This window comes from Phaenicophaeus curvirostris, chromosome 1 (genome assembly GCF_032191515.1).
Source record: "Phaenicophaeus curvirostris isolate KB17595 chromosome 1, BPBGC_Pcur_1.0, whole genome shotgun sequence".
NCBI lineage: Eukaryota > Metazoa > Chordata > Aves > Cuculiformes > Cuculidae > Phaenicophaeus > Phaenicophaeus curvirostris.
The window spans coordinates 98,662,331-98,674,778 of record NC_091392.1 but is presented as its reverse complement, the minus strand read 5'-3'; the positions used below and the strand labels follow the sequence as shown (position 1 = coordinate 98,674,778).

Sequence of the window (12,448 nt, the reverse complement as noted above, 5' to 3'; positions counted from 1 at the left end):
ACAAATACCAGTTACGGGACAAAACCACAATATGGATAGAATCTCAGAGAAAGCATCTTTCAGAGAGGCAAGATAGTCACTGATGCTAACAAAGAGTTATCAATCTAGGTAGGATTTGACCCTGGGAACTATGTGAAGGCTTGCAGTGCACAAGGGTACAATGGCAAAGAAACAATATACTATGCATATAATAAATGTGTGACATTATGCATACCATACTTGTGCCATGTGGAAGTTGCACAGGAGATGTGACTAGCTTTGCCAGAATTGCCTGGACCTAAATGCAAACGCTGAAGCATGGGTGTTCTCCAGAGCACCACACAACACAGACAAGGTCCCAACAGGATGCTCCCACAGGAAAGACAGAGAGCATAAAGCACCTCCTCCACCTTCCCGAGGCATAGGCAGAGATATAACTCAAGAAGTGGCAGCTGGGATGTTCCTTCCAGACCTCCTTTTCCCATGGACTAGAGAGGCAGAAACATGAGGGTCGCGTAGCACTAGGAGAACATCACCACTGGTGTCTCAAGGCAAACCAAATGGTGATGCTGTGTTATTGTCTCTTATCCAGAGACGCGTGTTTCCCTGCTTGCATCTGAATGCAAAGACATGATGAACGCCTTGAAAAATGAATTGGTCCAGGTCAGACCTGCATCTGGCAACACTACGCCTGACCCCACACATTCTGTGGGCAAAACCAGCATGTGACATGAGCTGATCAAGTGACTCATCACGTTACTTCAGCTTCAGGGATAAAACAGTGACACAGTGAATATTTAAATCTTTCCCTTGTGAACGAAGTACACTGCTTAGTAAACACAGTGCTTTCAGCTAACCGTGCACCATAGCCCTCCTTTCCTGTTAATGAGATTAATGAGTTTGGCAAGCCAGGGACTGCTTTAATAAATGATTAGCTGAGCTTTAGCAAATTCTCATCTGACTAACTTTCCTCCCTCTACTCCCATGAGAAAAGAAAAGAAAAGAAAAGAAAAGAAAAGAAAAGAAAAGAAAAGAAAAGAAAAGAAAAGAAAAGAAAAGAAAAGAAAAGAAAAGAAAAGAAAAGAAAAGAAAAGAAAAGAAAAGAAAAGAAAAGAAAAGAAAAGAAAAGAAAAGAAAAGAAAAGAAAAGAAAAGAAAAGAAAAGAAAAGAAAAGAAAAGAAAAGAAAAGAAAAGAAAAGAAAAGAGAAAAGAAAAAGAAGCTTTTGTGAAAACACAGAAATTCTCTTTCTACTCAAAAGCATTTGGGAGATGTGCAATAAATTATCTGGCATCTTCATATCCTATCCCAAGCTCTTTATTAACTTTTGAAGTATTATTTTAGGATCCTTTCTAGAAATAGCATTTAAGAGCAACACACTACCTTAGACTGAGAGACTGGAGGAGTGGAAACTAAATCTATTTAAGTCAAATTATATATAATTATATATGGCTGAACTGCAAAATTATACACCTGTTATTTCCTCTGCCAAAAAAAAATGCTCAGACTGGATTCACTTAGTGCGTCACTGCTGAAACAGGGTCCATCAAAAAGGCCAAAAGGATGTTCGACTGTGTGAAAGCAAGATGGTGGCTCTACCCTTATCAGTTATCACAGAATCATAGAACAGTTTGGGTTGGAAGGGACCCTCACGCCTATCAAGTTCTAACCCCCCTGCCATGGGCAGGGACACCTCCCACCAGCCCAGGCTGCCCAAGGCCCCATCCAACCTGGCCTTGAACACCTCCAGGGATGGGGCAGCCACAGCTTCCCTGGGCAACCTGTGCCAGTGCCTCACCACTCTCAGCGTGGAAAAATTCCTCCTTATGTCTAGTCTAAATCTTCCCCTCTCTAGTTTATACCCATTGCCCCTAGTCCTATCACTACAAGCCTTTGTAAACAGTCCCTCCCCAGCTTTCTTGTAGCCTCTTTCAGGTACTAGAAGGTCACTATAAGGTCTCTTTGGAGCATCCTCTTCTCCAGGCTGAACAACCCCAACTCTCTCAGCCTGTCATGGACAGTTATGTCCATGCACATGTATTATATAGGTCTGCTTAGGCCTTCCTCAACCTCATGAAGAAACTACTGACCTCAATTCTTCAAAGAGATAACCAAGATAAGAAAAGCTTCAGATATATCACAGGACAAAACTATGGGCTGATCATATAGCAAAGCAAAAAAGAGTATAAAAGCATGAAAAAGGATGACAAGCTTAAGTGACAGCACCATGGCAGCTTTTTGTCTAGTTTAATACAAGTAGGACTAAAAAGAAATTGAAGCATGCTCTGCTATGTTTTGACTAATGCAGACAGAGCAAGATTAGCCTTTATTTAAAAAATCATCAGGGAAATTTAATTCCTGCACTCTAGATAAGCAACCTGTTCATTGTGAATTTCACAATCTCAGAACTTTCACAAGAAAAAATCTAGTTCGTGGGAGTCTCATGGCTACGTGACAATTTTACTTTCCTTCCTTCTTCTTCTCCTAAATCTCCAGAAAAGGGTTTGCAAATATTAATTAACTGCATCTTAAAAGCACAGATACCCTTACTCTCAGAAAATAAGAGAAACCATGGTTGTGTGAGAGAAATATGTGTGTATACATACTCACAGAGCTTAAAAATAATCACTTTTCAGAAATGTAATTGTATGAGGTTTGTCTGTTTCTCATCAGCAATGTGCATTTGTCTCCTTTCTCCATCTTTTTTCCTAAACTGTCCTCACATTATGCATCCAAACTATGCAATCAACATTACACACAAGCTATCACTAATACATTTCAGTGGTGATTAAAGAACATTCCAGGATGTGATTATAAAGGGGATATTTGTAAGGGCGCATTAGAGCTCTGTGAGCCTGATCTTCATAAGCGCCTTTTATAAGTAAAAGAGAGAAAGCAACTGAGAGGTGATAATATAGCCTCTTGCTTTTCCATTGCCCTCTGGAGAAGCCTGTGCCTCCCTGAGGCTAGATGAATCCCAGGAAGATTTAGCTTCACTAAACAGCCTTAAGTTAGCCTTTATGAATAGAATCATAGAATGGTTTGGGTTGGAAGGGGCCTTAAATATCATCTAATTCAAATAACATTGATCTGAATCACTAATGCCTGTATAACAGCAAAGCCAAATACTGCAGTTCAGTGTAATAGTTCTCAGACTGCATCCTCCTAGCACATAAGATCTGAGTCCAAAAGAAGGCAGCACACACTGTTCTTCAGGTCAGCATGGGTCTCCCTATCTGTGCGTGCATCACATCTTTCTTTGCAATTACCTGGCTCACCCTGCCGCTTGCCTGAGGCAGCACAGCTGATGCTATGAAACTACAAAAATTACATCCCCCAGTTTCACACACCTTTATTGATAGAAGGGGCAGTTGTGCACACAGAAGGACCTAAGTCCTTGGGTCCTGAACCAGGCACCTCAGGAAAACTACTCCTCACCTATACCTAAGGGCTTTGGCAGAAAAGCATAGGTTCATTGGCAGGAGACTGCCCTAGGGTAGTTTATATAACTTCCCCAAACAAAATAAACTGTTGGGCAAAAGGATGCTGTGTCTTTCTTTTTGTGCGCCTTGGCTACTATGCATCAAGTTCTTTCCCAACGCCTCCACTGAATACAGGCACACCATCCACATCTGCAAATGTGGATCAAGACTTGAAGCACAAAGTGCAAGATCTGGGCTTCAAGACTGAAAAGTCAGAGATGATAAAGAGATGTGTAAATAGGTGAACAGAGAGCCAGTGGGATCACTGAGATTGTGTTGTACAGATTCTTACCTGCTCATGCTGACTAAATCCAATCCATGCAATTTATCAGCAAAAGCCATCAGACTGTGTTGATGGGAAATGAATTGGATATCTTGGTCTGGTTCCTATCACACTTGTGTTCTTACCTCCATGGCCACTAATTGTCAACTTTTTTGGTCAGCAAGAAACCGATGCCTAAATAGGTCAGCTGCAGCTGAACTGAAAGAGTGATACTGCTTTCTATAGCTTCACTGCAAAATTGAGAATTTCAGCTCACTAACTGCTTAACCTGAAAAGAGGCAAAACCAAAGCAGTCAGAGAAAAGCATGGCCCTGTACACCCAGCACTCACAGCACAGAACCTCAATACAAAACCACTCCATGTAGGACAAAGCCCAGACTCCGCAAACTGACTGCAGTAGGCATCAGAATATTCCTTGCTCTTCCCAATTCTTTGTGATGCTGCCCCACAGATGCCCCATGCTCCTGACTTCACTATGGATGTACACGGCCCTGAAAAGTCTGCATAAGGACTTTCAAAAGAGTTCAGGACATCTCATGGGCTTTTCTAGTTGCTGATCTCTCTTTACTAGCTTTCCGCATTTGTTACAATCTCTTACAACCTGCCCCTTTCACACATTCACCAAAGTCGCCCTGGAAGTTTGTTTTCAGGTGAATTATTTCAGCTTTGGCTACCAGATCAAATCCACTCTTTCTTACTACTATCAGGAAGCTGTTACAATTGTCATATGTCCACTGGTTTACAGTCGTGGTTCAGCATTCCAGAAATCATTCCCAGCGCTATCACTCAGCAACTGGTCACCACCAGAAGCCTGAAAACAAGAAACTGAAAGAGTCTCTCCAAGCCCTACAACACCAAGCTGTAACTACTGTCCTTGGGACAGCACTGCAATTTCCACTGGTGCCAGTCCCAGTGAGGTGAACTCATAGGAATAAAAAGTATGAAAAATGTGAGATTTCTTCCTAGCTACACTATGATTATATGAATACGTTAAATCAAGGCAGATAAAACAATCTATCTATTTTCATGCCTTCCCAAGAAAACCTGCACAGTTGGCCAGGAAACAGCAAAGCTTCCAGCATGCCTTCTCTGACTGTTCTTGCAAACCGTGGCTGAGAAAGCAGAGGTAGTAAATCTACCACCTTTGTACTACACCATTGCATTGCAGTGGCTCTTCTGCACAAAGAGAGTAAACAGGTACCAACTGCTAAATTATTGGTGAAAAATTACTTAACACAGAGAGAAGATCACATTTTAATGTGGGCAGTCTTCTAACTGTAATCTTTCTAAGCTTAGCCTGACTCGTGAGGTGGAAGTAAATGCGCTTTGCTTGTTCCATAGGTAAAACTGGAGTTCCGTCTCCAGTGCAACTCTTCTCTCTGGTTTCAAACACATTAGGAATTACAGCATTACGAATAATGGTAAACAAGAGAGAAGGATTCATTCCAGAATCGAGCTGCATTTTGTAGTTTACAAGAAACAGCTTTACATAGGGGCTCAAGAATCCTTGGAGAACTGTATCTTCTTTTTCTGAAATGAGAACACAGTTCCACACATATCTTGACTTGTGTCACTTCACAGGAAGGAATAAAGGATGACCTCCTCTTCATTCTTTTTGCTGTTGTTATTAAAACACTGGCTTTAGGCACGTGGGAAAGCAGAGCAGGAGGAAGAGAAGCCAAACAAATTCCACTGCAGCTCACGTAGGATTTTTTGAAATTGCACTAAAAAGTCACAATGCACAAAACCAAGCAAAAGATAAATGCACGGGGGGAAAGGAAAAAAAAAGGCAAAGGACAGAGAGAAATTACTGCTGGGAGGAAAGGAACTACGAGCACCGATTAGAAATTTCTCAGCCCACCTCGAGAAGGGAGGAGGGGAGAGAAGGGGGCGAGAGCCTCTCGCTCTTTCTTGCTCCCTTTTGTCTCCCTGCTTCCAACCCATCTTGCATTCTGTCTCTTAACTCCGGCCCCTACACCTCCCAACCCCCACTTCTCTTTCCCAGAGTGGAGGGCAGCACTCTAACTGGATTAGGGCTCCTTACCTTGATGCAGACCTTTCATTCCTTTGCTCAGCTACTGGGGAGAGGCAAATCTTGAGTCCATGTTTGCTAGCCTCTCTCCTTTATCTGTGCACACACGTACGCACTTTCTCACTCATACACAAACCTTGGCTTATTTGCTTTCCCTCATCCGTGAAAAAGGACAGCAGCGCCTACTCTATCACTTGGCGGCAGCGACTGGGAGGTTGGAGGGAAGCAAGCTGACGCTGGCTGCCTCCATCTCTCAGCACACGGCTACAGCTAACCTGTTGCCTGCCGCGGTCAACAGCACCAGCAGCAGACAGTCCTGCCTCAAAAGCCCAGGACTAGAGGAGACTGGAAGGTCTTCCTATTGCAGCAGTATCTCTCTCTCTGTCTGCATAGACCTTGCATGCTTCAAACGGCGGTTGCTGCCAGCAATCATGAACTATCTTTAATGGAAGGAGAAAGGTGTCAACAGCCCAGCTTTTTAGCTTGATGGAAAAGTCCTGATCCAGCCAGACATGTCCAGATAATGAAGCTCTTTTAAAAGAGGGAGGAATGTAATGCCGTGTAGGGAGGAATGTAATGTCATGTCTATCTACGCAGTGCACTCCTTTACCAGTCTCTCGGTGCTATTTATCAGCACACTACTATGGCTAGTAGGAAAGGAGTGGTAGGTGTGGGTACGCTGGCACTCCAGACCAACTCTATGAAGTGGGATATGTTTGGAAGCAGCCAAATGGCAGGGAGAGAGGCTGGGAGGGAGGAAAGGAGGGAGGATGAGCTGGAAGCTGCAGAAGCCCCAGATGAGGCTGTGAAACCCTGGAAGGGAGCAGTAGGCAGGCACCGGTGTTGAAGATGACTCAGAGTGAAAAAGCAAGGAAAGGGGTGGGTGGGTGGTGGGAGAGAGGTGTTATGACTAAAAGCCAAATTTACTGCTTGTGAATCCTAAGTCTGAATAGGAAGAGCCTGAGGTCTTTTTTGTGGGATATGATGGTAGTGGTGGGAAATATATGCCACTTAATCCAAGTGTGTCTGTTCCTTCTTCCAGCCTGTAACCAGCCTGCCTGGCTAAGTCAGCCTGCTGCAGCTTTTCCAAAAGCCTCCTGACTGCTGCACTGGCTCAGAGAAGGCAAATTCTGCCGCTGATTGTACAGGGACCCCTCTTTCTCCCCGATTCCCGGCTGCCCTGCTGCTCTCATTCCACTGTAAATCCCTACCCTCTCCTTTCCTGCCTCTTTCCAGCTCGTGCTCCCTGCCCTCTGTCTCCCCATCACCAAGCCCTCTCTGCCCTCCTCCCCATTGCTTAGGGAGGGCTTGCACGCCCTCCTTTGAGGTGGCTGTGAAGCTGTGCTGGGGGAGGCAGCCCCATCCTAAACTCACAAAGGCCTGGGAACAGCTGCAACATGGAACGGGTTGGGTTGGGAGGGACCTTGAAGCTCATCCAGTTCCAACCCCCCAGCCATGGGCAGGGACACCTCCCACTGGGTCAGGCTGCTCCAAGCCCCATCCAACCTGGCCTTGAACACCTCCAGGGATGGGGCTTGAACACCTCCGGCATGGGGCACCCACAACTTCCCTGGCAACCTTTGCCAGTGCTCCACCACCCTCTCCATCACCGGGAAGGCTGGATCCTGCCCCGCTGGAAGCCCCTCTCCTCCCACACCTTTTAAACGGGTGTGCGCGGCCGGGACACCGGGGAAGAAGTTCCTGCGATTGTTCCCGGCCCGGCGGGAGGGGGCTGAAGGTTGTCGCCATCCCCCCCTGCACGGTGGCCAAGGACACTCGGCTTTCTCCCGCTCCGCACTCCCTGCCCGGGCACCGCCACCGTCCCGAGCGCCCCCCGCAGCCGGGAAGGGCAGGCGGGAGCCGCTGGATGCCTCCCCCCGTTCCCAAGACTCCGCAAACCGCACCGTGGGACGGCCGCGAAAGGACCCTCGGCCAGCACCCCAGACTGGCTCCCTCCTGCATCCCACCGGGGCATCTCCCCAAAGCATCCCAGTCCCCCCCAGCCCACGCTGGCTCCCTCCTGCATCCCACCGGGGCATCTCCCCAAAGCATCCCAGTCCCCCCCCATCCCAGACTGGCTCCCTCCTGCATCCCAGCAGGGCATCTCCCCAAAGCATCCCGTTTTCTCCCCCAAGGAGGGCACGGGCACGGGCACCCGGAGGCGGCGGGGAGCCCGCAGCCCTCTACCTGCGAGCCACAGGAGGACGATCCAGCCCAGGACGTGCCCATCCATCTCGGCGCTGGCCCCGGCGGCGCGGGGGGAGTCGGGGGCGGCCCCTTCCCTTCTCCTCCCCCGGCGGCGGGCGGGGCGGCGGGGGCACCGCGCTGCCTCCCGAAACTGCCTCTCGAAACTGCTGCCCGAAACTGTTTCCCAAGCTGCTTCTCGAAGCTCCTTCCCGAAGCTCCTTCCCGAAACTGCTTCCGAAACTGTTTCTCGAAGCTGCTTCCCGAAGCTGTTCCCAAAGCTTCTTCCCAAACTGCCTCTCAAAGCTCCTTCTCGAAGCTGTTTCTGAAACTGCTTCTTGGACCTGCTTCCCAAAACTGCTTCTCAGAGTTGATTCTCAAAGCTGCTTCTCGGACCTGCTTCCAAAACTACTGCCCAAAATCACTTCTCAAAGCTGCTTCCCAAAACTACTTCAAAACTGCTTCCCAAAACTGCTGCCCAAAACTGCTTCCCAAGGGTGCTTCCTGAAACTACTTCCCAAAACCACCTCCAAAACCACTTCTCAAAGCTGCTTCCAAAACTGCTTCCCAAAGCTGCTTCCCAAAACTACTTCCCCAAACTGCTTCCCAAAACTGCTTGCCAAAACTGCTTCCCAAAGCTGCTTCCCAAAGCTGCTTCCCAAAGCTGCTTGCCAAAACTGCTTCCCAAAGCTGCTTCCCAAAGCTGCTTCCCAAAACTACTTCCCAAAGCTGCTTCCCAAAGCTGCTTCCCAAAGCTGCTTCCCAAAACTACTTCCCAAAGCTGCTTCCCAAAGCTGCTTCCCAAAGCTGCTTCCCAAAACTACTTCCCAAAGCTGCTTCCCAAAGCTGCTTCCCAAAACTGCTTGCCCAAACTGCTTCCTAAAGCTGCTTCCCAAAACTGCTTCTCAAAACTGCTGCTTAAAGCTGCTTCCAAATCTGCTTTTCAAAACTTCTTTTCAAACCTGCTTCCCAAACCTGCTTCTCAAAACTGCTTTCCTGAAGCTGCTTCCCAAAACTGCTTCTTGAAGCTGCTTCCAAAGCTACTTTCCAAAGCTGCTTCCTGAGGCTGCTTCCAAAGCTGCTTCCATAACTGCTACCTAAAGTTGCTTTCCTAAACTGCTTCTGGAAGCTGCTTCCTAAAGCTGCTGCCTTCCCTCCGGCAAAGCCGCATTTCAGTTACCGGGTGCCACTGGGAGGAGGGTGCCAGAGCTCTTCCCAGCCTGCGGGTATCCCAGCACATTTCCCTGGCCACCATCCCACCTTATGGCTCCTCTAGTGAAAATATCCACTCCGATCGGCCCCAAATTAACTAAATGTATACCTGGGGAAAACACAGATACGGAAGACAACAGATGGAGAAATGACATTGTGGCAACTCCAAATACATGTGCTGGGGCCACAGCACTGCTGAGGTGAGCACCATGTCCTGTGTGGGTTATTTGTTCATTTGAATCCAGTGTTTTTAGGACACAGATCTTATTTAGTAAAAGAAATAGCATACATCTGTACCTCGAGTGATTTTGAATTACTCTTCACACTGCTCCAGGAAAAAGCACTCACTCTCTTTTCAAGTGGGCCACGAGAGCTCCTTACAGGACTCTGTACCCGACACCACAGCCATCAAGACATCTTCCCTGGCCCTGTGAGCTTCAGGCAGTTGGGACACCCAGGAGACACATTCTCAGCAGCGGAGGTGAGCTATGCAGTTCCACCTCACCCTGGGGAGCTGCAAGGATTTCTTTCTAGAAGGACTTGGGCACTTCTTCCACCCCTCCCCAGACCAGACCATGACCAACCCCATCCTCTGTTCCTTTCTAGCGTGACACTTACTGCTGCAACACCAAAGAGAGGGAGCTCTTCATCACCCCCAAATGTACAAACAAATGTAGTTTGCTCCAGTTCTGATTTCCCCCGGGGTTTCCACTTCCAGCATGGGCACTGCGACTAATTACTGTCATTTTAGACGGAGAGAGGATATAACTTTAGATGAGGGGAGGTGTTCTGGATTTCAATGATGGGCAGCTGAGTTTTGAGGTGTTTTCATGCCAACAAAGTACTGGAAAGGGATAGGAGTTTTCTGGCCAGAAGGGGACAGCTGAATAGACATCCAGATCACTTCTAAAAAGGTGGACGTTGCTCTGAAATTCATAAAATCACAGAATGTCTTGAGTTGGAAGGGACCCGCAAGGATCAAGTCCAACTCCTGTCCCTGCATTGGCCAACCTCAACATGCACACTGTGGGGCTAAGGGCGTGATCCAAATGCTTCTTGGATATTGTCAGGCTTGGCACGATGACTGCTCCCCTGGAGATCCCATTCCGGTGCTCCACCACCCTCTGGGTGAAGAACCATTTCAAATGCCCTGGCCACAGTGGACCCACATATATACATATGTACTGTGCTTAAAGCTTCTACACTTTCTGTGAAAACCAAGTGAGTCACTGGAATTATTCACAGGACCTAGAGCTGGATAGAGACCAACATGCTTTCCTTGGTGGCTCAGCACTGAAGAGAAGCACCTTCCAACACAGCACTCACCACTCACAGCATCCAGCGCAGCCTTCCTTTGTGCATTGTTCATCTTCAGGCATTTTTCTTTCAGGGGCTTGGTAGATGTCAGTGATCCACATGAGAGATGGGAGGAGTCTTCAACAACTTCTCATCCAGAATCTGCCAAAGAACATAAACGATTCTGGGCCCCCAAAGGGACCTGCACTAGGTGTGTCCTGCTGCTGAAGGCAGGGTGCACAGAGACGCCTGCAGTAAAGCTGTACAAGCCATTTGCATTCTACCAGGTTTTTTTTTTCCAATTGCCTGTATATTCCTTACCATTTCGCCTTTCAGACTGAACTTCTCTACAGGCAAGATAAGCTTCTTCCAAAAGCGTGAATAAAAATAGATCAATAATTTCTGAGTGAAAAAGCAAAACGGTGTGTTTGCCGTGATAAAAGATGTGTTGAAACATGTTGGTTGTTTTCGAACAGTTGTAGTCCCTCTTTTAACATAGTTAAAGTGGAATTAAGCAAGGAGACAATTCCTAGGCAACCAATCTGGCTTAAAGTGTTTTATTCGGAGCTACTCAATGTTATTTAAAAATAAATCTCTCATAGAAAGTTATTTTTATTCAGCATTGCTTTAAAAAAATACACACACCCACACAATCAGAGTCCTGGTGTTCCTCTGACCCGATGCATTATGAACATCACAGTTTTGCAGTAGGAGCCAAGAGCCACCGTTAAGAGCTGAGACCCTGTTATGCTGAATAATGTACATACACAACAGCACGCAGCGATCTGACACCCCGCTGCCTTTGTGCTTCTTTGCAGGTGGAAGGCAAAGTAGAAACTCACATTAAGGGCACAACTTCAGCCTCAAGGGTAGTTCTGGAAAACTCATATGGAGCTGTACATCCTTGCATCACCTGAGGGCCTGCTTCACCATTGTTACATATCTGTAAGACATAATCCACAAAGGTTTCATAGAATCATAGAATGGTTTGAGTTGGAAGGGACCTTAAAGATATCCAGTTCCAACGCTTCTGCCATGGGCTGGAGCACCTCCCACCAGACCAGGCTGCCCAAGGCCCCATCCAGCCTGGCTTTCCAGGGATAGGGCAGCCACAACTTCCCTGGACAACCCATGCCAGTACCTCACCGTCCTCATTATAAAGAATTTCTTCCTAATGCCTAATCAAAATCTCCCCCCTTCAGTTTAAAGCCATTCCGCCTTGTCCTATCACTACACATCTTTGTAAAAAGTCCTTCCCCAGCTTTCCTGTAGCCCCTTCAGGTACTGGAAGGTCACTATAAGGTCTCCTTGGAGCCATCTTTTCTCCAGGCTGAACAACCTCAACGTCTGAATTCAGACTCCTAAAAGATGAACTCAAAGCTATTTTTTTCTCTCCTTCCTTTAACCATATTTCTTGATAACCCTCCAAATTTCAAGTGAAATCCTACTGCTGTGCCTTTCTGTAACTTAATTGGCCAGGAGACTGATCCAGAGTTTCCTGAGACAATGTTGATGTTGATATTATCTCATATGTTTAACATTTGGAGCAGTACAGTCCCTTATGTGTCACCATTGTTAGCTACTCCTAGCTTGGGGTGTTCTTTTATCTACTCCAGCTTTTGCAAACAAAATTGGCATACATCAGCTTTGCTAAACTTTTGACTCACGGCATAGGAAGGAAAGATTTTCAATACAAGGAAACACCATTGTTTTGCACGTAACGTTGGATTTATAGCTGCTTTGAAATTTTCATACACTCAAACACACTGCATGGTTCTTTTGTATTAAATGTGGGCTGTCGTTTGTATACATGCACGTATGATGGATGCCCGAGCCCTGAATAGATGTTCCAGATCTCTGTAGACCTTTGATCTGAGTATTGCAACATGAGAGCTGGCTTAATAGTTAATGTTGGGATGTTGTCTTTCTTTCTAGTCAATTCTTGGAGACAGAAAGCTGCTGGTCTGCAGTTAGCCTCATTT

The 12,448-nt window shown here is 46.7% G+C and overlaps 1 protein-coding gene across 4 annotated transcripts in view; it reads right to left on the bottom strand.

The window, feature by feature from the left end:
* The window catches only part of ILDR2 (immunoglobulin like domain containing receptor 2), a 40,390-nt gene extending 32,325 nt beyond the window's left edge, over positions 1–8,065 (bottom strand). For all 4 annotated transcript variants that reach the window (XM_069869543.1, XM_069869552.1, XM_069869560.1 and 1 more), the window contains exon 1: positions 7,962–8,065. In XM_069869543.1, the coding sequence (XP_069725644.1) occupies positions 7,962–8,007 (46 nt within the window). In that variant the 5' untranslated portion in view covers positions 8,008–8,065. The remainder of the gene's footprint in view (positions 1–7,961) is intronic.
* Positions 8,066–12,448: the final 4,383 nt, after the last annotated feature.